Consider the following 24,725-nt stretch of genomic DNA (forward strand, 5'->3'; position numbering starts at 1 on the left):
ATTTTTGATGATGGACTAAGCAGTGCTCTGAGATTTCCAAAGCTTACTAGGTTTTTTTTTTTTTTTTTTTTTTTCAGTCCAATTCTGCTTTACTCTTCACCACAGTTTTATCCTTGCCATGTCTGTTCCTATTGTACTGCTTATTCAAACTTATTCTAACCAATTTCTTTCAGGGAATCAGGTTTATTCCCTGAAAGAGATTGGTTAGAAATGGTATTGAAATGTCTTTCTGTTTTTTTTTTTTAAATTAAAAACATATATCACTTTTTTATTTCACAATAATGGACTACGTTATGTCAGTGTATTAAAGAAAGGTCTGTTGTTTTTAGTTAGGCAAAATAGAAAAGTGTTCAAAGTTTTATGAACACTTTTACAAGGCAATAGTAGTACTGGAGGCAGCCTGTAAGTTCTATGTTCATGCTTCATATTTTCTTGAGGGTAGAGGTTCTTAGAATCTTTTAACGTCATCTTTGGTGACATTTTTTTTATTCTTAATGTATTTGAAGTAATTGGACAGCATGTTTACTCATTTATATATTCCATTTAGGCAAACAAGAGTTTAAAAGTTCAGGGTTGCATAGATTTGAAACCACTACATACCATAACATTCATTCACCAGCTGCTAATAACTTTTTTCTTCATAGTTAACAAATTTGCTTGCAAATATTCTGCCAATTTACTCACAAAAATTATCTGAAGGTACAATAACAAGAGGAAATTAATTTGCCTAGAGCAGGTGAAAGTCAGTGATTAGTTTGCAAAAACATAAGAGACAAAAACCTTGAATCCCATAAAAAATGCTGTTTTCTGCAAACAATATCTCTTAAAGGCAGCAGGAAGCTGGAAAAATCTCCTGTGCTTACTAATGATGAAGTCCCTAGCTGACCGCATGGCTATTGCAGGTTCAGCCTGTAAAATGAAGCCATCTGGTTTGCAATATGGCTTGAGATTAAACTGATATTGGCTTTTTGTTCTGTGTTTATTTGTTTTAGCAACAAGGCCTGATCCTAACCCCTGAGGGCCGAAATGGCTCAACTGTCACTTATCTCTGACCAGATGACTTGGAAAACATCCCTCTAAGTGCTCTGTCTTACTTAGGCTTTCTGTTTGCATTTAAAAATCTTTTTTTTTTTTTAAAGAGAGATGACAGAACAGGTAAACATCACTCCCTGTGATGCAGCTGTTTTTGTCCTGTTTGGTTTTTCTCAGTGCTGCAGTTTGGTGGTTGTTATTGCCATCCTGAGACAGATGCTTTTGTTCATTCACACAAGCCTTGTAAAGATGTCATTGTTTTACTACGGTACAATGTTTCATTGTGATACTTTGCCAAGGACACAGTGAAGTAATGTGTGGCGCCTCGAGCTAGGAATGCTGCTCTATGTATCATGTATCTATGTATGAGGTGCCATTTTGTGACCTGATTATTTGCTCCCTCTGCAAATCCAATAAAAAAACGATTATTTTTTTAATTTTTATTTTAATTCATCACTGACATAAAAATGAATTCATGCACACGTCCTGAAATGTTTACAAACGGCAGAGGGATCGAGCAGAGCTATAGCCAGGAACACATTAACATTACCCGCATTTCTTAGCCAATGAATGTTGTCATGCATACACACCCAGAATTGTATAGTTGATCTCAGAAGAGGGAGCCATGGTTACCATTTCAGGAGATGTTTTCAATTAAATGAATAAATGAATAAGTTTTACTGTATTCCAAATAGCCCAATGAGATTTGCCCTCAATGCCAGGAAATAGACGCAACATGACAAGCAGCTCTGCTGTCGCAAGTTTAAATGCACATGCAATCATAAGCTGTGTGTGTGTGTGTGTGTGTGTCATAAGCTGTTTCTTGTTAAATATTTATTAGTGGGCCGCCAGGCTTGTAACAAGGTTTGTTCAGAACTATTAGGCCAGCCAATAAATTTCTCCGAGTCTCTCTTAGTTTTTTTTTTTAAAGAACCTGAGACTCAGTTCCACACCCAGTGATATGATAAAAGATAAACAGAAGGAAAGCAACATATTTTGCTTCAAACACTTAAAGAGGGTTTCTACAATGCTTCATGTGATACCAGCCTGTGGGGAAGTGGATGGTAGCACTGGACTATCTAGTTCAGCTTGTCTTACTAAAATCAAGCCACCTGAGGTCAGTGTGACACTTGTTATAAAACTGTTTATTGGGAAAGGAGTATGAAAGAAATGCATTAAGGACTGAAGCTTAAAGAATGTTGTGGAGACTGTTAAAAGGTTTTTGTCTATTTAAAAATGCCCCGAATCCTCCTAACAGATTGATTTCTTCACTCAGCATGAACATGCCCGTTTGGACTCAATGGTGCTGCTGTTGATGAAGCTGGACCAGCTGGACCAGGAAATTGAAAACGCACTCAGCGCCACCTCCTCTATGGACAGCACCCCTACTCTTCACCGCCGTCATCACCTGGTGTGTCTCCATGCTGAATGTTCTTTAACCATTTCAAACTCTTGTGTTATCAGCGATAAGACAAACATCTTGTAGTGTATCTGTGAGTTTGTAAAATACAGATGACTTCTTAACATGGGATTTTTACCCTCTTCCGTTCCATTTGAGCAGAATACCGATCATGGACCTACAACAGCAACTTCGCCAACCCTCCCACCTCCACATGCAACTGGAACTTTCTCGTCAGGATCTGCAAAATCTCATGGAGCCAAGCCTAAAAGTGAGGTAAGTCGTGGCGGAGACACTTTTTTTCCCGTTCTTTGCTAATATCATAGCAACGTAAATAAGTGTTAGGTAAAAGTGACCATGATTTCTTTGCTTTTCAACATTTTTCATTGGTGATACTTGGCAAAGAGGCCTGGTCTTTCCCTCTATCTCTGCAAGATAATTAGAACAATGTTTTCATAAGTCTAATAATACATTAATGACTTTGGTCATATGCAGAAATGAAGGTTAGAGTTAGGGTTAGGCTTATTTTCTTTCAAGCATAAAAACAGAAGAAGTAAAAAGATGCATAACTTTTTCTTTCCAAGTAAAAATCTGAACAATGTGGTAAGAATTTGCACTCAGCAACCCTGACTTGTAAAGCCAGCTTTTAATATCCGCATGTCTTTTGGGTTATTTTTCTACCAGTTTTTCTCTCTCAACAGTCTCAAGTTTATTGCAGTCTGTTGCAGTCTCTAACAAGATATAGGGTTACCCTATATTTACTTCCATCCATCATCCCATTAACCATGTCCCTACTAATGGAAAAAGGGAACAAGCTTTTCCACAGCCTAATGCAGCCACCACCATGTTTCACTGTGAGGATGGTATGTTCAGGTTGATTGGTTCCTTTAGTTTTTCTTTATATGTCGGCAAAAATGATCATTTTTGGTGTCATCTGACCACAGTACATTCTTTCACATGTTTGTTGAGCCACATAAAACCAATTTGGCAAACTAACGACACTGTGTACTGGAAGTCATTTTTATACTTCCAGTTAAGATTTTTGATGCAACTTAGACTAAAACTCCATCTGGATATTTTCGTGATTTTAGAAATTGGTGGATTTTGTGTACTGTTGTGGAGAATATTCGTCGCTTAATACTGAGCACCGTTTAAACACTACAGCCTTCCTGAGATTTTGTTGCCACAACTCTCATTGACCACAGTCCACCCGTCTTCTGGGGGCTACTTCCACCAGGGTAATGAGCGATTTCGCAAAACTCAAATAATCTCAAACATGTTTCTTGATCATGACAAAGAGTTCACTGTACACCAATGACCTCCACAGTCACCAGATCTCAATCAAACAAAGCACCTTTGGAATGTGGAAGATATTCATCATGGAAGGGCAGCCGACAAAACTGCAGCAACTATCATATCACTGTGGTCCAGGATCTCTGAGGAATGTTCCTGCACATTGTTGAATGGAAACAATTCTGAAGGCAACAGGGGGTCTAACCCCTAAAATGAGTTTCTCAGTTGTAGGGGTCTCTCTTTGCTCTTAGGAGTTAGCCAAGCAGACGCTAAGACTCCATAATTAGCTGGTTGCAAAATCTATCCCTTTTCACCCCAACAAAGGGGTCAGAAGGGGAGTCTGAAAGGTGAAAAGCCAGGGCGGGAGGACACGCTTCAAGTGAGACACGTCTTTATGCTCCTTGTTTGCTCATTTTACGATTTATCAACATTCTGTTCAAGAAGGTCTGCGAACATGGACTTTAGCTAGTCTGTGCTTTTATCTCACCATAAGATGAAAAGGAGAAAAACCATAACAGTGGAAGAGAATGTATCTGTGCTAAAAGCAGGGATTTGTTTACCAGAATTCCTTGGCTTTAATGACATTCCTGAATTATCTGTTGGATTATCTGTGTAACATCGACACTACTTTTTCTTATTGCACGTCTTTACTTTTCATATGAACAATGGATGATGCACAGTGCATTGGTCTGCAACCAGCTCCTGCAACTGCATTCAGTCGGCCTGTAACCTTAGGACACTTGCTAAGCTTGGGTAAACAGTGCTTTCACCTCACCTAATGGGAAGCTTTTTACAGCATCGGCCCCTCGGGGGGAATGACTAAAGCCAAAATGTTTAAGACTTTCTGAAGAATATTCACAGTAGCTAATACATTCAGTATGATGCTGAGTACCAAAAACCTGTGATACATACTTAAACCTTTTAGCTAGACAATACAAATCTTCTAAATGATGTAAACATGAGGCACATGTGGGTCAAGAAGAATCAGAGTTGAGGTTAAAATCTCATTTCAGCTGCTTGAATGTTAAGTTTTACAAGATTATACACTGACATTAAAAAGACATCATCTATAATTAGCGCAAATATTCAGAGGCAGAAGGATCCCGACTAGGAAAAACACTACTTACTTCTGAATAGAAGGCAAGGCATATACCCCACAATTACAATGTCACATTTTCCTCAAGGTTTACTAGAGGTGACTAACTTTTGTTTTCTTTTGACATGGGTTTAATCTTTTGTTACAATGCTAAATAAACTATTATAAAGAGCATAAATTGGCTGACTTAATTGTTGATACTCTGCTTCATGACTATAAAAGTAACCTATTGATACAAGTGTTGTTTGAAATCTAAATCTGAACTGATTGTTGAACTGTTTGAATAAAACAACAAGGCCAAAAAATAAAAATAAAAAATAAATAAAAATCACATAGTAAAATTTAACATGCCCTGGTGTTCTTAACAATCTTAAGTCCTTCTGTTTTTCCACCTTTACTAAAACTAACGTATGCACATAACTTTGTGCATAAGTTATCCTATCTGCTTAGATTAATTTAAACTGAATCAAATATCAACATTCATTAGATTGCAAAAGAGCAATAGGCACTTGTTTACCTTAATGGGTCAATAAAATCTTACCTCATGGATGGATTACTACTTTGTCAGTAGTAATTTATCAACTTGCAATTTAAACCTTGATCCTTTGCTTACCTTGAGAAAGATGATTACACAGCTACAGCAGTGTTATTATATTGTAGAGGTGAAACTATAGTGAAAACAATTCAACTGCACTTGAGTTTCAGATACTTTCAGATATCAACATTTTTATGTCTTCTTTAGTTATTTACTGCAATTTTTTTAGATGTTTTTTATTGATTTTTTTTTCTATGGCAAACATCACTTTCTGGTTTTCCTGGAGGTCTGAGCCACTGTTTTTAATTTTAACTGATTTTACTTTTTTTTTTTCCATTTAAATTTTTTTCCTCTTACGTAAGAGGAAAACACCCTGTTATAATATTCTGAATCAATACATAAAAGAGGAATGGAAGGATTGACTATAAAGGTATAAAAGGATTATGCAATAATACATTTTTCAAGCAGCGAGTAGGCAAAGTTCTAAATGAATGAGATATAAAACAGAAAGAAGGTCCTAGAAGTACTTCAAAGTAACAATATTTTGTGCATATACTTTAATCCAAAAACAATTGTGAGGTCTCTGAAATGAAAATAATCTATTGGAATGACTCCTAGTCAGGGTGAATTGAGAAGGAAAGTATTCTCAGATATCCAGTGTTTACTCCATACTTCCTACTGTGGAAATCCACAGGGTCAAATCAAAAGTCAATATTCTCTGAGGCAAGTTTCTGTGGTTGATAGACAGCTTTGTACTAGATGTACAAAGTAGACGTTTTCCACTCTGACAATTCAAAGCAATTACTTTACACACAATACTATCTTTTTTTTCTTTTAAATGCCTTTTATCTTAAAATTATTGTGTCAATATACGGTTTATTGGTTTTGGTACTAGAAATATGTCTACAAGTTTACACAAGATAATTACATAATTACAAAAATGGATATTTATGTAGACTGTATTAGGTTGGTGCACCTCACAAAGTAGATGTGGAAATATTTACTCAACATCTCAACATGCAATAGCAAGGAAGTTAAAGCTTGGAGACAAATGGATTTTTCAAATGGACAATTTTCTGTGCCAGTTCTGCTGGAGGTTTGTCCTGTTAAAGGGGAGTTTTTCTTTTTAGCTGTTGCTACATGTTTGCTCACGGTGAGGGAGTTCTGTTAAGTTTACAGCATCATGCAATCAAGTGTCCGCTGTTGATACACACCAGTCCAAGTGGAGTGAATCCTGCAAATCAGATAAAAAGCATTCTATCAATTTGAGTCATAAATTGAACTTGACTACAGGATCAATTTGGAAGATATGGCCTTGACCTTGAAGCTGCCTGTATGATTGCCTTGAGATGACATTTGTTGACAATTGATTCTCTCTACATAAGCTGAATTGAAAATAATTACTTCAAAAATGACTTGCTGAAGCAAAATTAGACGTACAATAAAGTATGTACGTTTTTGTTTTGTTTTGTTTTTTCCTGCAGAAGAGTTGAGTCTTTGTACTTGATATTTATGTTCACGTAGGTTGTGTCTGGTGAAATGTTTAGCATTCCTATCAGCTTCTGTTGGGTTGTGTAAGCGGTGCTTGGTATTTGTGTTCCAGTGACACTCTCCTAACACATAGTGGAACATTGTGGTGTGATAGTACAAAGCATTCTCTTCTTGTCCTTTGCAAAGGTGAAGCGGTGACATATTTGATGAGTGGCCATTTAAATAGCAATAACATTATTTGTAAGTTACTGCTATGAAGAAGCCAGTGAGATCCCAACACTGCACGGATTCTAGCTAGCCTAGCTGCAGGCTACTGTCAGCCTCCGGCAGGTGGTTGTTGATATTGTGTCTGACGTGGGGCTAACATCTAGCGGATGTTGTGCCACAGCAGGTGTTTTTTCTCTTTAACTGGAACAACTATTTTTTGCCCACGTTGTTTTTCTTGGCAGTATTTTGTGCAGCAGATGTGGTTTCACTCTTGTTTTGCTAGCATTGTGTTGCTTAATTTGAATTTAAAACGTATTCCATTTTTGACTACACTTGGAGCTTATTTCAATTGAGATAATCTGCTATTATTTCCCCAAAAGTGTAAACTGAAGATCTGAATGTTTTGGAAGCATTTGTTGCCCGCCTCTATTTTTAGCGGTCTGCTCAGGATGTGTCAAGTCGCAGAGGCGGGTGGAGATTGCCGACCCCTCACCACCTTCCTCTGAATGTTACAGTGGGAAACAACACATCAGTCACCTTTAGCACCAGTCATGCCCACCAGCAACGCTTACGAGCCAGAATCCTCCAAAGAACCCAAGGAGCTGCTGAACAAAGCACATAGCTGTGTGTTAAATTTAACACGGGGCTGCTTCTACGTGTCACGCATGTGTTGATGCTCTGTACCAGGCTTCATCCCCTCAACCTTCTGTAAACATGCTGTAACAGGGCAACCTTTGACCCTTTGTTTTGAGCTGTACTTCTCCTCTAGTGGAAATAGGGATTATAATGCAGGTTATAGGTATGAAATTAATCACATTCCATGATCATTGTCACATTTTGTCACTTTTTGCCACAAGCATCGATGGGCAATATTGATATTTTGGGTTAACCCATCTGATTAGTGCTCAGAAGTTACGAAAGGAAAATAACGCTGTTTTTCTTTTTGTTTAGTTTTTTTTAAAAGAAAACTTTGATATTTATCTGTCTCCTTACTCTGATGCTCCTGAACAACTAATGCAACCACTTGCCTTCAGAAGTCACCTAACAGAGCCAAGATGTGTATAATGTAATCTTGGTATAAGTTCAGCTGTTCTGGGAAAGCCTCGGAAAATTGTTGGACACGACAAAGAGGGGACATTAGAGACCAAGAAACCCAGCGGACAGGACAGGGATAAAGTTATAAAAAAAACATGAAAAGCAGGCCTAGGTTACAAAACAATATATTTGTTCCCTTCATACTACCTATCTGAAAATGCAAAGTGTGTGGAACAACTGTACCGTATACCAAGAAGTATGAGGTACAGAAACATCTAAACTAAGAGGGAACAAAGAGAGCATTAATCAAGGTTTATCTATTATCAGTAAATCAGGGAAGATTTGATCAATTTATTAAAGTCATCATTGGTTTTAAAGACAGGTCTTTACTTCAAACTTTATAAGCAGATTAATTGTGTTGAATCCTGTTTTTGTCAGTTAACACTTAAATTACTAAAACTAGTAAATATTTTAAAATGAAAATGAAAAATGAGTATGTTATTCATGCTTCCATCACAAATCAACAGTACTACAAACACGCGGACTGAAAGTCCAAAATGCAGCTGCTCAACTTCTAACCGGACCACATAAAACATAATCACATCACACCTATTTTTGGCCTTCCTGCACGGGTTTCCTGTTGTTTTGAGGATTCATTTAAAAATTTTAATAGGTGAGGATCACAGATCCTCTTAAGCTGGGTTTATAGTTGACACACTGAACAGAGCGTGAGGGTGCGCACGCCAAACATGCCGTCCTTGCTTGCCCCTGTGAGTTGGCCTGGCGTGCTGCTTTGGCATGGACAGGGAAGCCGGTCAGATTTGATGCAACCTCATCAAATCAGAGGCGAAAATGGAGTTCACAAACGAAAAGTAAATGCTCTCCATCCACTCTGACTGAACTTAAGCTATTTTACAAAGAATGGACAGAAATGTTAGTTTGTAGATTAGCAAACGCTCAAAGACTTCACCTAAAGACAATTGTAACTACAGTAAAATAGTGCTTCTACATGGTACTGACTTCAGATTTGAGAGCACAGTTGTGCACAAATTCATGCTTTCTCATAAAATCCCAATGAAATGCAATGAAAGCTGTGGTTGTAACATGACAATGTAAAAAGGCTTAAGAAATATAAACACTTGCAAGCCACTGCATCAGTTTTTTCTTTTCTTTCAGAGGATACTTACTTCAGAGATATTTTTATTACACAGTGAGAAACAGATTAAATTCCCTGTCAGAAGGTTATATATGAAATTAGCTCTTTATCTGTCTGCTCATGGCGGACAATAGTTTTGCTGCGGTTTGCGTGCTAAGGTCACTCGCAGACCTCTGCTCTGTCCTTCCTCCGTGTTCCGCTCTGGCAGCCTCGCAGTCCCCAAACATCCTTCATCCAAACCACACCTTCCCAATGTCCTAGTCAGATAAAAGCCCTGGGATTTTGCTACTTTCGCTGCCCTTTATTTATCTTCTCATTTGCTTCTGCATTCCTGCTCTTAGTCAATAGTCAACACAGACTGCAACAGGCATAATCATGTTTGCCTACATTCCACCCACGCATTTGGCTTAAAAGCCGCCAGAATGAGTCAGTGAGCTATGAACCCAACCACCATTCAGTCCAACGAGTTCTGGCGGTAGGGGTCCTGGCCATGGTCACGCTTCTCGCTGCATTGTGTTGTGTCATTGTCCCCAAGGTCACTTTGCTGCTGAGCGCAGCTGTAGTAAGGAGACAAACACAGGCCTGTTGTGGTTTACAGTAAGAGGATCAGAAAAAAAAAAAAGAAAAAAAAAGGCTTATGTTTGGAACAGGATGTTGAAAATGAACTTCTCCTCAACTCCCACAAGGAAATCTTGTTTTTCCTGTCAATTTGGCTGCGTATTGGTGCATCAAGAGAGAACGAAACATGAGAGGAACATGCACGCAATTTGGAGGTTTCTTTATTTCATCATTGATGTTTATCAGACACTACATCTAGAAGAAAGCACCTCACATAGTCAAAACATGCCCACACCATGAGCCTGACCCAGTTTGCATATGCAACTTTTTGTATAAACAGATTTGTATGTTGATGCCCTTAATTCTTTTTTTGACTGAACAAACTTTTAGTTATTGCACCTTTTCATCACCAAAGTCAAATAGCTCATAAATTGCTGTGTGTTCACCCTGCTGTCATTATCCCTCTTAATTAAAATTTTCTTTGGCAAAGGGCCAATATCAAATCAACATAACGTGCACGTGCAATTTAATATTTCTCTATGGATTTTCTTACTTTTTTTTTTATTATTAAAACAGCATTTATGAGCACTCATGGTGTTAGAAGCTAGTACATTTGCCTTGTAAAAAGGCGCATCTGCTGCATGATGAAGACAAGCGGTGCAGCAATAGTTGCAGGATGACGGTACATGTTGACTGTAAATCTTAAGGATGACTAGAAGATCCAAGCATCTGGAAACACCCCCGCAGCACGCTGATAATGAAGTGTCATAAATCAGACAACAACAAACCGAATGCACTCATAGACACAAGTGCACAGGAATGCACAATAAACCACCGCGCAATTGAAAAGGGACGATTATTTGGCCGCGTGGTTCCAGGTTCTGAGTGAGATTCTTAGCTGGAGTGTGTTTTCAAGTGATTTCATTGATGTTTTCCTTCAACTTACATAACCTCACGGATGATTCATGTCAGAGAAGATTATTGTCTTTTCCCTTGATTTTTATTTTTTTTTAAAGACCATTTCGAAGCAATGTCGTAAATTTGTTCAGGCGATTGTATCATGTAAGGTAGTAAGCATTCGAGCCCCCTGCTGACCTAACTGACACTGCATCTAAAGTGCATAGCTTAGTCAGTGTTTTAAAAGTCTGACCCAGGCTGTCTCCAACTGGTCCTTAGTTGTGACAGTCTAATCTCTCTTGTTAACCCGCTCTGTGCTTTCCCCAAAATGTCAGCAGCAAATCCACAAGCCAACATAGTTGATGCAGTTGGGAATTTGCGCTTATTCTCATTAACTTTGTGCATAACACAATGTGGAAAAAGTACAGCCGTTGTTTCCCTTTCTAAATTACAAACTAACTGTAAAATACTAGTTTTCTATAAGAACTAATACCAGTTTTTGTTGGCCATGTCTTGTGCCTTCAGGTCACAGTTCTTGTCTAATCCAGTAATGGATTTTTAAGACCAGTCAAGAGTCCGTTTATGTTCACGAAGACCAGGTCTAAGACCCTGAAGATCCTGCCTGAAACAAGATGCCCCGTCAATTAGCTTACTTGTGTAAACGTCTGTGAAAATGGGTGTCCGTGTTTGAATTTTAACCTGTCCCATTTTCATTCAGCTGAGATGGAGACCATCCCTCTACTCTGGAGTTTGAGTTGCATGTGTCCAGTTGACAGTAGGACTGAGGGCCCACTGTGTGCTCAACATAAATATTAACCTTCTTGTACAACTAAAAAGCCCTTACAATGCCTTGCAAAAGTACTCACACACCTTGAACTCCTTTTAAATTGCATTTGCACAACAACCAAACACTGTTTTTTATATATTATTTTACAAACTACACCAATGTTGTGGATAACTGTGAATTGGACAGTAATTGATACATGCTTTTCAAAATGCAAATATCAATCTGAAAAGTGTGGCCAAAGGAAAATCTGTTCTATTCTATTCTATTCAGTCAAAATCAAAACCTAAATCCAATTGAGAATTAAGTGTGGCAAGCCATCGACTAATATTTACAGGTTCACCCCGTCCAATCTGTCTGGGTTTCAGCAAAGAAGAACGGAACATGTATGTTAGTCTATAGATCTACAAAGCTGGTAGAGACAAAATATTGTTCTTCAAAGTTCAAACTTGCAATTTATTGCACTTGGAAGAATGGACGGAGTAAACCAAAGCCTCCGGATATGCACAAAGGTCAATACTTTCTGTTTTTCAATCACATAAGATCCCAGTAAATGAGCTTATGTTGGTAATTTGTATGAGACAAAATGTGAAAAAAAGCTTATAGAAAAAGAATCGCTACCACAATGTACTGTACTTGTGCTTTTGATCTCATAATGGCTTTTTAAATGTTTTTCTTTGTTTTGGTTTGTACTTACTGTTAAATCTAACATCTGGGCACTAATTTGCCTTTAATGCAGGAAACTTTCTAGTATGTCATTACACCAACTCATTGTGTCATTTACTCACTTCCCCCTGGACATAAAATAAGTGTGGCATATGAAACCTATTTAATTGTGGAATGTCATCGAAAAGCATTTGGGGGTCAAACTTTCAAGAAAAAAGATAACATGGAACTTTCTCACAATTTCATGCTTTTTGCGATCCTAATCTGACAGAGTATGGAGAAAAATGAATTTCTTTGAAGATGCACTGCAAGGCGTTCGTGCTGTTCATAATGAATAAGTAAATTCCAAATAGCATCTGCAAAGGTTTTTGTGGCAGTGCACATGCAATCCTTCCCTGATCACACACAGTTACCTTAAGATGCTGACTGACTGTTAACCATATGGACCAATTTAGTTATTTGCGCTAAGTGGTGGAGAAAAGGTTTGGGTTAGCTTAAGACTCATAATCCCCAGCTAGCACAGACCATGGGTGGTCATACACACACACACATGCACACACACCTACACGCACACGTACACACACATTCAAGCTCCAGAGGTGGAACAGGCGATAAGAGGCTAACGGAGGGAAAGAAACTGGATTTTTGGATTGCCTGGGTTTGTGTATGAGCCACATGACAGTGATTACTTATCACATTTAGAGAGGCACAAACAAAATATGCTCTCTGTTGGGGCAAATCAAAATTACATCTGTCTGCAAGGCAAAGTGTTAAGTATCAAGGCATATCTCTTTTTTTTTCAAAATAAAGAAAAAGCTATTATAAAATTCTGCCATGTTAGTGTTTTACAGATCTTTAAAGATATGCTATAAACCATTTAAATCACAGGAGATTTTAAGGTTTTTAAAGAAACCTATTAAGGATTTTATGTTTGAACCTGGAGAAAATGCTTTCAGATGTAGATGCAAAGACAGAATTTCTGAAGTTACATGTACCATAGCAAAACAATTCGTGGGAAAATCTGTTTCACTAAACTGCAGACTGCGGTCGGGGAAACAATAACCATATGGCATATAACTGTGCAGGCCCCCAGACCTTTCTAGACACATTTGTAAGGGAAACAAATACCATACCCCCCAAAACCAGGTCACTTCCATGAAATTAGTGGCAGTAAATGAAACAGCTGAAGTGGCTCTGCAGCCCGCGGGTCCCCAGTGAACACTTGACACTCGCCTGGACAATCCCACACAGAGAGAACCTGCTCCATGTCATGCCAGGAGCAGAGGGGCAGGCACACGTTGAGAATGGGTGGCGCAGCAAAACCACATGCTTGTAAAAGAGAAACCATCATCTTTGTTTACTCTAATTTAAAAAGTTAATTGCATTAAACCAGTGCCCCCCAAACAACGGCCCGCGGGCCGGATCCGGCCCGCCTCTACATTTGGTCCGGCCCCCTGAACAATACCTGAGAACATTTAGATTTTTTTTCATATACTGGTATTTAATTCATAAATAGTGTTATTTTCTGGATTTTTTCTGTGAAGAACCCAGAGAGGGTTATTTGATTGTGCTTTCTAGAAAACAATACATTTTTACATTTAGGCACTCCTGCAATTGTCACAGTTTTTCTGTTGCAAACTGACTCCGGCCCCCCACCAGAGAAGGGAAAAGTTATGTGGCCCTCACAGGAAAAAGTTTGTTGACCCCTGCATTAAACTGTCTCCTTGTTTTCAATTGTCCTGATTAAGGGATGGATCGGGGATTTACACCCACTACACACACACACTGTTAAATGGATTTGGGATGTTGCAGCACAGTGCATTTTCATGCAAAAATAAATAATAATAATAATAATAATAATAATAATAAATTATGCTTTTGAATCTAAATTAAGATCTTAGGATATGCTACAAATTTGAAAACACAAAACCAATCATGCGTTTTCGTCACGATCCCATTGTTTTTGTCAACTTTAACCACATGGCTGTTAGTCATAGATTTATGTTTACTCCCAAAAAGTATGTGAATGGTATCAATTAGTTTCTTTGGCAGTAAAAGTACCAAGGAGAAAAATGAAATGTTTTAAATTCTGTACAGTGTAAGCATTCCTTCATTCATTCCATGTCTTTTTTTGTTTGCCCCAACTCTCTTGAATGATATCTAGAATACCAATGCAACAATTTACACAAGTATCTAAACAAAACACTCATGGATTTTGTTGTTTCAGTCTCTAAAGAGTAACAGAGACATCCCAAGCTGATATCAACGGGTTCACTCGCCAGGCAAAATGAACCTGTGACGAACTGTAGTTTGAATTACGAGTGATAGTCCTCCATTCGTTTACAAACTGTGACTGTGTTTTTGTTTTTTTTTTTGTTTTTTTTAGTTGTGAACATTCCCAGACAGCTCAATTTGTTCTTTTTGTAAGCTAGAGAAAAATGTAGCAGCTTTCTATCAGCCTCTTGAACAGGAGTGTGTCACAATACGTTGGGGAGGGCCAGCGCTGGCGCTATGTGCTCCACACACCTAGAATGCGGGAGAGTGTTTCTTACATTTTGCACACGGATGGAAATGTGGACATTGTCAGTGTATTACAGGAATTCTTTTTAATAGCTCCAATCTCTTGTAGAGGAGTGTAGATTAAAACGGGTCAGGGTGCGGAGCTCAGCCGAAGCCCCTGAGGTCAAAGGTCATGGGCAAGAAAGACCTTTGCATTCCATGTGACTGCTGCTCCCCACACACACTCAAACACACACATGCGCACACGCGTGTGCCCTCAAACACTTATCCTCACTCTCCACTCGCTGTTAACGCAGTAGTAATTCCTAAAATCCACAACAGCTCCAAAGAAGGACATATTAAGTTCGCTGCATGATGAAAATCTACTATGCTGTGATTTTTATCTATAATGTTTCCCCTACGTGGAGAGTTGAAACAACACTGACTCATAAAAAAAGTGTTCATATTGCTCAGACTATTAATGATGTGATATTTGTTCAGAGGTCTCTAGTGAGTTTATTATCTGCTTTGACCATTTATTAAACATGTGCACATCAGAAAACTATGCAGACTTATTTCTGGGACCATAGAGTCCCTGGAGTTCCTCTGAGTGTAATCCCTGTGTACCCATGCAGCCCTGTGACTTTCTATTAAAAACTGTACACTTAGTTGAGTGTGTGGTAAACTTTTCAGTTTCTTATGAGTTTCTATAGATGTGTATCGTTTCACCACCACAATACATATCTGCTGATAAACTCAGTTTATCAGCCAATCACTGCGATGAAGTGCAGCGATTCGTATGAACATTAAAACATTATGAAAATTCTAGAAACCAAATCTTAACTATGTTTTTTTTTCTGATATTTTTTTTCTTCTTTCTCCCCAGGGCCTCTCCGTTGCTACTGGGAAGAAAAAAGCAGGTAAGTCATTTCTAATCTTAAAATGTGAAGTTTGTTTATAATCTGCGTTTTGCTACCGGAGAATCTGAAATCTTCTGATTTGATCGGCACCTTTTTCCCCTAACCTGTTTGTTGTTTCTATAGATATATGAAGCTTAAGACAACACTTTGCAGCTTATCAGTTGTGGCCATGTGAGACGGTTTTAAAGAATTTTCTAATAGATAACCTTCTCTGTGTTCAAAACTTGAGGGCAAAGAGGACTAAGAGCGCAAGGAGACAACGTTTAGCTGCAGACACTGGATGCAAGATATAGATAAGGTCCCAGTCTCGTCTTCTTAACCATCCTTTGCCTTTTGACGATAAGAGCCAGACTAGATGTCGAGCCTGATGCACTTTTGAACCATTCTCTCGTTCACCTTTTGTCCTCATTTTTTCAGTTCACCTTCGCCAGTTTATTTTAAAAGTATTCCACCAACTAGAAGTAAAGATATAAATAAATACTACGTAACTTGCAAAGATACGTAAAGTACTGGAATGTGTTTGATATTATTTTATATGTTAGACCAACACAAAGTAGTGAGTTGTTATGAAGTGAAAGGGACAGAATTTAAGAACTTGGATATTCATTATCATTTAGTTCTTCAAGTCAAATGTCAGCATTGTAGAGCCACAATTTGCAGCAATGCAGATGTGTTTCTGACCATTATTTGGCAAGAAGAAAGATCAAACTCAAACTGTGTGTGAACAGCAATTGTCAAGTATTCCACAAATTCCACAAATTCACAATTTGTGGATATAGGTCTGGACTTTGACTGTACCCTTTCAGTCACAATTATGCTGTTATCTAAACCGTTGTGACTCTTGCTGCATGTTCAGGGTCAATGTCCTGCAGGTCAACTGTTTTATAGACTCAAGTGTTTTGCTGCCTCTAAAAGTCTTTCCTCCCTGATTCACCTGAATTTCATAACATCTATTGTCCCAATGTCCCCAAACAGCTTCTCAGTCTCTGGCACTCTTCCATAGTGAACACATTTGTGGAGCACATGAATAAATAAACAAATACAAACTCAGAAGAAGCTGAGCTGCAGCTTCTTCAGAATTATCTTGGCCCTGTTGGTTGCTTTTTTGATTAATGCTCTCCTAGCTTGTCGGTCTCGTCACTTAAGCCATTTATGCAGTTACAGTTATCCGTCCTTGTGACAAAGAGGCTTACTCTCAGGACATGTCTACTTCATGTTGACTTCATTGTGGATTGAGCTAGACAATAAACTCAGGATCCTATGTCTGCTTATAGTGCCTGGTCATTAGCAAATATAGTCAAACAGATTTACTTCCTGGCAACGTTCATTATCTTCCTCATCCCCTGTGTCATCAGACCTCTCGTAAACAATACTGGACATGAGATGTGACGTAGGCACAAGCTTTCTGATTGACCCCTGCTGATTCCAGGCTTGATGAGATCTCTCTCTCTCTCTCTCTCTCTCTCTCTCTCTCTCTCTCTCTCTCTGTCTTCTTCTCCTTGTGTGCGGTTGCATGTCTTACGCGTCTAATTGAGTTCTACCTTCTGGCAAATGACCCAATGTGAGCGAAAGCTTCCTAAAAATGCATAATACCGACTTCAAAAGGGTCACGCATTCTTGGTAGTTTTTCTTCATTTAAATCAATCGGACTCCCTGGAAGCAAGTTATGTAAGCCCCATCGCTGTGTCTTTGTGTCAAAACCCACTACTCTGTAGGGGGAAACGGGGATATATTGGGATTTTTGGCAGGGGGAGCACAGAGCCTTGTGTTCATTGTGACACTTCAAAGCCCTCTCTGTACCCCCTCCATTAAAGCCCCTGGGAATGGCACATTTGTGACAGTGTTACATCACACGACAAGCCCTGAAGGCTCCTGTTGCACCGCCATGAAAGATGGTTCATTCATGGTTAATTTTTACCACCCTGGCTACAAACAGGAGCTCAGAAGTAGCTAATAAGATGTTTCCATGGTTGTCACTTTGCATTGAAGCAGTTTGAGACCTCCCTGCCGTGTTGGACATACCTTAGTGAGCGTTCAGTGTCTTTCCTGGACACAATGAGGCCATTGCTGCCAAGCTGCTTCTTTTGCGTGTCCAATCACAAGCTGAGATTCACGAGGCCTGCATAACATTATAGCAGCAAGAAATGACACAAGTTATGTAATCTAAATAAGATAAAGGAGAGTTGGACATTTCATGACTCCACCTCTTACTGATATGGACAGTTTACAAAAAGTAGTTTCTTGTGACATTTCAGCTTTGCTTACAGCGAAATATACAAATTAAGCAAAAAAAGAAGAAACAATGTTAGATGACAAGATTGAAGTACAGTACTGAAACTGGCTATTGCCAAGCAATGCACATCCTCCTGAACGTGACCCTCAGTGTGAAGCCTTGTGATGATGGCTGCATAACGCTGTGAGGAAGCTGTCCTCCAACAGGGAGAGAGAAGTGGAGCTTCATCGAGAAGCTCAACTGAGGCCCTAAACATTAAACGAAGTGGTTTGGGTCAAAGCATGTTAGGTCAATTTGTTAGGATGGCTTAGTCAAAATCCAGGCCCTTCTGTGGGCACTGGTTGGTGTGCTTTGTGTGCTTATCTGGAAGGACACCTTGTTTAGTTCTGTGACCTCATATCCTCCTAACCAGGACGCTGACAGCTTGAGTTTGTGTGAGTGAAAACACAAAGAAGGAAAGATTAAGATGCAAGAGAGCAAAGAGAAGTTCAAGGTTCGCGTTATTTTCAAACATTGTTGCTTGAACTCTGTCAAAAAGGCTTCCTTCTGCATGTGGCAATCAAACTAACCTATGTGGTAGCTGTAATTAAAGACTCTATTGTCCAGTGTTGCAATGTTTCACACACATTCACTACACATTTCTCTCTTATGTTGCGTTCAAACAGTTAATTGCTTGTCACAAACAAAGATTACAATACCTACTAGTTTGTAGGAAGGATCTTTTTTTACTAAGTACACGTAAACAGATTTGAATCAGCTATTGGTTACATGTACAGTTTCTTTTCTTGTGTGTGTTGTAACATTAATTCATTTTAGTTTTACAAAACCAATCTCTTTTAAGTAATCAACTGCCTGAGGAGTTAAAAACATAGTGCCTCAGTAGGACAACTTACATTGTGAGAGGTACTCATCTCATTTCCAATCAGAAACATATTTATTGGTTCAAAGAAAATTATTTTGTCATAGGTAAGAATAATTTTGGGCATTGTGTCAGAAATACTGACAGCAGCTACAGAAAGCTCTATAACCAAAAATGAAAGCCACCATTTTGTCATTTCAATCTACAGTTAATTTAAAGTACAAAATATTACTGGGAAGTGTGTTTTGTTTAAAGGTTGCCTATACATTTTTAGCTTCTGGATTTCTAGCTATTTCTTTGTCTTTGGCTTTTTAGAGGGTTGGACCATTTCACTGCTCTTTATTGACCTAGAACTTGCTCAGAGTATGACCGGGTCATCTGTTTGAGTTTCTCATTGATGTCAACATGCCAAGCTTGGTCATGCCACATTTTACAGATTTTGTCTCATCTTCATGCACAACAGTGACTGACTTTTTAAAATGTTTAAAAGTCTTTGAACCATAGACTAAATGACATTGGCGGCAATGATTGGTTCATCAGTTTCAATAATTGTGCAACACACAAACATGGAGAACAGAGTGTTAAAACATCTGCGTTCCACTTTTTCATACTGGCATTGGAGCTTGTAAGCACAACACTCAACAAATTCCTCTATGGCCTTTTGTCCGTGTTCGTCTCGTTTGTAGTTGAGGTTCAATGCAGCCTGCTTTATTTTGCCAGTCTAAATATAAACCAGTAAGAGTAAAGAACACAATGATGGGCACCAGACCAAGATCAGGATTAAAGCTTGAACTTTTACCTGCACTTCAAGCCTCACTTAGCTGGAGGAGGAAGAGAAAACCAAGTTTCTTACTCTCTCTGTGGGCTCCCATAGGGGAGTGGAACATTTAGTGGTTCCTGTAAAAAAAAAATGTAAATGTTTTCTATGTTTATTTCTCTGAGTTTCTGCGTAACACATCTTATTTGGGTCTTAAAGTGAAAGTATGAATTGGATTTTATGGAACATTATAAGCGGTCGTGTCTTAAGTATGGTTTTAAATAGGGCACGCCCATTGGGATGAAGGGGATGGAAATAATAATATCAAACTGTATCAAGTTGTGAACTACTTTTGTGGGGGAAAAAAAACATATTATAAAACCCCTTACAAAATGTATTTACAGTCATACTCACAAAGACTTATCTTTTTGTTAAATTTAGTAGAGATTAATTTAATATAGCAGTTGAAAAATGCTTAGTTTGCAATTGAGCTAAATTAAGCCTTATTTGGCATGACACCGACCACTAGCCCCATCATCAAAAAAGAATACATGTGGTTTATCTGGTGATCAAATTGTGTAATCTTGAGTGTTAAATAAGCTCTAGGGCCATGTTAGGGCTTTAGTTTCCCACAGCATGAATTCTTCTTATGCCACTCAAATAAATGGGAGGAGTGTAATAGTGTGGCAGGATTTAAGAACTTCTTCCTAATATTTATTTGACTAATGTTATTCTCTTTAACAAAAATCAACACATACGAGGTGTCAAAGTAAGTAGAGCCATGTTAAACTTTTCTTAATCTATAAGTATGATTACCTTGTGACTCGTCTTCTGGACAAATACGTTTTACACAGATGGTCGCCTAGAAACCCCCGCTCCACCCTCGGATCTTGTGACTGTCCTTGTGGCTTCAACAGACCACATCTTCATCTCCCCAATTGGTCACATTTTCACACCACTTTTCTCTTAATTCCGAGGAAACCACAGTGGGGAGGACTGAATGGCTTGCTTCTCTTACTTGTGAGCTTGCTTCCTGTCACTGCATGCCCTTTGAGGACATTATCCTTAGCTGAACGAGTTCTTTAATGGCTATATTGGAGCTGTGCTGCTTGAGCGGAGACAATATTGCCTCTGCTCAAGTTTGGTTTTTTTGTCCTGTGTTTGAATCTGCCTTTGCCCACTTTTTCTACATCATCACATATCCAGTAAAAGAGCAAGTGTGTTTCACCCTATTCATTGTTAATGCAGAGTGTTCTGGCCTTTTCCAAAGGTTTCAAACAGTTCTTTCACTTTGAGAATCATAAATGTCTGTCTGTCTGTCTGAGGTGTTCATGCTGTCTCCACTCTAATGAATCAGTCCTGGCTCAGCAGGCTGTGTCACTCTCTGGCTGCTTTACTCCTGCTTTATTGGTTGTTACATAAAGATATTGAGGGTAGGAAGTGCAGATTGTAAGGATAAATCCCATGTTTTGTTTTTTATGTTTCAGAATAATTTGTCTCCAAGTAGGGGATTATTTTCACACCAAGCTTTAAGTGGTGCAAATGCAATATAGTTTTCCAAAAAAAAAAAAAAAAAAAAAAATCCTGAGATGTTGTGTAAAATCTAAATACAAACTGACAGCAGTAATTAACAAACAAAGTAACTGAAACTGAAAATAGCAACAATGCGACAAAGAAATCAATGAATGATGGAGTTAACACACTTAACAGTCTGGATATGAGACGGTAAACTAGTCTAATCGTAATGGATTGGAGGCCCATACAGCGTTATGTTTCAATCTGGATCATGGAAAATGTAAAGCAAGCTTGTTGCTTGAGAGCTCTCAGCGGAGTGTAGATGTTGAGATCACACAAGCATGATGGGGCCGGACCATTTAAGATGTTAATAGTCCAGAACTAAACACAATTAAGAATCTGTGGAATGATGTGAAAACTGACGTTCATAAGAGCTGCCAATAAGAACATGCAAAAAATGCCCCAAAAGACTTGAAGCTATAATTGCAATGAAATGAGTTTCTATAATAATGAACTCAGTGAAACTTTCTTACAATTGTATTGAAACCGTGCACGATTCCCCTTTTATGTCACAAGCATGTTCTACTTTTTATTGATTTGTAACATAAAAACATTTTTGGTTGTAATGTGAGAAAATGTGGGTTCTTTAATCTATGTTTTGATGTCTAAAGTCACTCAAATTCTGCTAAAATTAAATTTTGGGCCCCGCTTGATATTTATCACTATTCAGCAGTCAGACTAGTTGAATCTACAGTGTTGTGTTTAAATAACCTGACTCAATTAAACATATGACCTGCAGAACAGTGAACTGGAAGATTTTAGGGGCGTGTTTGTCTTGCAGCATTTGCTTGGTGCCGGCATCCTATTAGTTAAATGTCTTTGCAGTTGTGGACCGTCTGTCCGCTCAACAGCGAAGAACCAGTTCAAGAGTCGGGGTCATTAGTGTGTACACAAAAATCCCTGAAAACACTCATGAAAGAGAAGGAAGGAGGGGAGTCAAGTGTTTTACTCCACTTGACTTTACTAATCGGCTGCAAAGAAAATAGCTCTGAGGACAGACAATGGGGGGACCTAGCAGCGTAATCCTTGCGTTACGATCGGCGCATGCCACATTTTCACTGGACCTTACGAATTGGTGTCACCGTTATGACAATGTGCATCTAGTTATGCAGTGTTACATTTTAGTTCGCAATGTTCACTTCCCTTTTTTTTTTAAACTGAGTTATGCTAAAGATTCCCATATTTATTCCAGAAACTGACTTTAGCTTTTATGCCCCAGCGATTTTGGAGGTGATGTTGGTCAATAACATTAGTCGACCAAATGTTCCTGCATTTTGATTTGTGCAGAAAAATTCAACAGATTTCGATTGTTCTGTCAATATGGACCAAAATCTCTGAGGAGTGTTTCCAAAACTTTGTTGAAGCGACACCGACAAAAGTTAATGCCATTCTGAAGGAAAAACAAGATCTAAATATCCACTAAAAAGTGGTCTTTAATATAGTGGCCTATAAGAGCAAACCTATTTTTTTATATCAATGTTTCCAGGTTGTATGATTTATTTTACTTTCAATTGGCATCCATTTAAATTATTTCCAAATCACTTCACACGTGTTCGTCTCTGAACTCCGGTTTACACAGTGTCATAAATCTTTGGGAAGTTATGTTATAGTTTGGCAATGTGCAGGAATGTCATCTGTCGATAGATCTGAGGGAAATGGAGAGTTCCTGGCTGAGAGCAGAACAAAACCTCCAGCAGATCATCACATCAAAGGGTCCACCATAGCCAGGCACACCCAGACATACATATTACAGCTGACACATTGTTGGCGTTGCTGTAAAAAGCAAACGCGAGTTGCATTGTTTTCACTGACGTTTTGATCATATAGGCGCTCACGTACTGTTTATGTCCGCTGTTTGAAGTCCACCCAGCTCCGCCTCTCCTGTCTGTGGGTGAGTATGTCGTCAAGTTGCCCTCCATCCTCCTGATGAGACAGATGTAGATACATGCTGCTGGAATGCCTTACACAGAGGAACCATTTGGCATAATTAAAAGCTTTTCTCCTTCGTGTGTCCATCCCTCTTACTCCACCTTTTAGGACTTTATTCTTCAAGCTAAAAAAAAAAAAAAAAACCTCGATACACTGATGGAATATTACTACTACTAGCACAAGCTTACACTGGAGAGTTTCAGAATATAATCTTGATTTAGATTGCCATTTTATGACTTCAACACAATGTGATGAAGGATTTGCTTTTAATAGACTGGCTCCCTTTGCCATTGTCTTATCCACTTTTACAATTCTGCTACAGAGGTCGGTCCGCTGCCACAGAGACGGCCAGAAAGTAAAAACACAGGAATGCAGCCTTATCGCTCTCTGCAAACCTTGGGGACCATAAAGTCAATTGTCCATGATGAGCACAGTGCTATCAACAGGCTGAAATAAGCCTTCTGCTGGGCACATTACCTCCTCTTGCCAGGGCAGTCGACATGATTGGCTCATTTTCTCAAGCGTGAATCTTATTGTGGCCTGATCAGTACATTCTGCTCAAAACAGACGGCAAACCACAATAAGTAATAAGTTGCATAAACGGAACTAAACCATATGGGCTTGATGAACTTTAAAAAGGAGATCATAACTTTTATTACTAAGTGGACTTTGAGGAATGTATTTTAAATCAGCTTTAATGGATGTCATTTTAATTTTAAGAGTAAGTGCGGGCAGCAGCACAAACTATGTAATAAAACCAGATCTATAGTCCTTATTTTTTTAATCATAATGAGCAATTTAGGTTTACAGAACTGGGAGACATTATTTTTAGTTGCAGTTGGCCTTCTTGACACAGCATAATGAGTTGCCATTTGTCTCCCTTGAAGCGCTGTTATTGTTTGCACATACTCCTGAGAAGTTAATGAGAATTGTTCTGTTTGAAAACAGAATAATTTAGTCAGATTTTGTTCTCTAAGTTTTTTTTTTTTTTTTTTTTTTACAGTTTATGTAAATATTTGATTTCAACTGTAAGCAGTTTACAATTAAGTTCACTGGGAGAGAGAAACTGTTTTAGCTGCAGTATCTTCCTGGTGTTTCTGTGTCATGGGACCTGCTCTGCATAATAAATTTATTTTGGTAGCCAAATAATCAACAGTCATCTAAACAGCAAGTAAACATGCTAGCGTTAATTTCATCCTTGCGTAAACTGTTCCTCATAAAAACATGCCAACGGGAGCAAGACCAGAGTGTATTGACAGCTGTAGATATCGTCAAGAACAGAAAATTTAAGCTTTGTGCACTTTAGTTGACAGTTTCCAGAAAACTATTTTCATCCAAGTCATCCTGAGGCTGACTTGCAAAAACTGCTGTTGGGATAAAATATCAGTCGCTGTCAAGAAAGACCAACAAGAGAAGTTGCATTATAGAGACATCATCATCATAAAAAAACAAAAAACAAACACAAAACATGTGTAGTGTTAGTTGAGGTGATATGAGATTTCTTGTTTTTGTTGATTCATTTAATGGCTAAGGCTTTCTCATGGACCCCAGAGAACCTGGCTTCCCTAATAGAGGCTAAATCAGCATTATCCGATCAGCGCTAATGGATTCCATTGTGTCGATTTTGTCCGTCATGGAAGCTTAAATGTTTTTGTTTCATAATGGTTACAGTGCAGTTGAGTTTCACAAGAACTATCAGCACATGAGCTTGTGTTTATGACGACTTTGTGGGTGAGCACATCATGTTTCAGTCAGAGTTAAAGTACATGGCATAAGTTGAAACATAGTGTAGATTAAAACCCTT

The 24,725-nt window shown here is 38.5% G+C and overlaps 1 protein-coding gene across 1 annotated transcript in view; it reads left to right on the forward strand.

Moving 5' to 3' along the window:
- Positions 1-24,725, forward strand: part of dlc1 (DLC1 Rho GTPase activating protein) — an 84,775-nt gene that overhangs the window by 8,469 nt on the left and 51,581 nt on the right. Inside the window, exons 2-4 of the mRNA XM_015032271.1 lie at positions 2,309-2,443; positions 2,594-2,707; positions 15,535-15,568. Coding sequence (XP_014887757.1) covers positions 2,309-2,443; positions 2,594-2,707; positions 15,535-15,568 — 283 coding nt within the window. The remainder of the gene's footprint in view (positions 1-2,308; positions 2,444-2,593; positions 2,708-15,534; positions 15,569-24,725) is intronic.

Source organism: Poecilia latipinna, unplaced genomic scaffold (genome assembly GCF_001443285.1).
Source record: "Poecilia latipinna isolate Pla-1442-1.1 unplaced genomic scaffold, P_latipinna-1.0 Scaffold237, whole genome shotgun sequence".
Classification (NCBI taxonomy): Eukaryota; Metazoa; Chordata; class Actinopteri; order Cyprinodontiformes; family Poeciliidae; genus Poecilia; species Poecilia latipinna.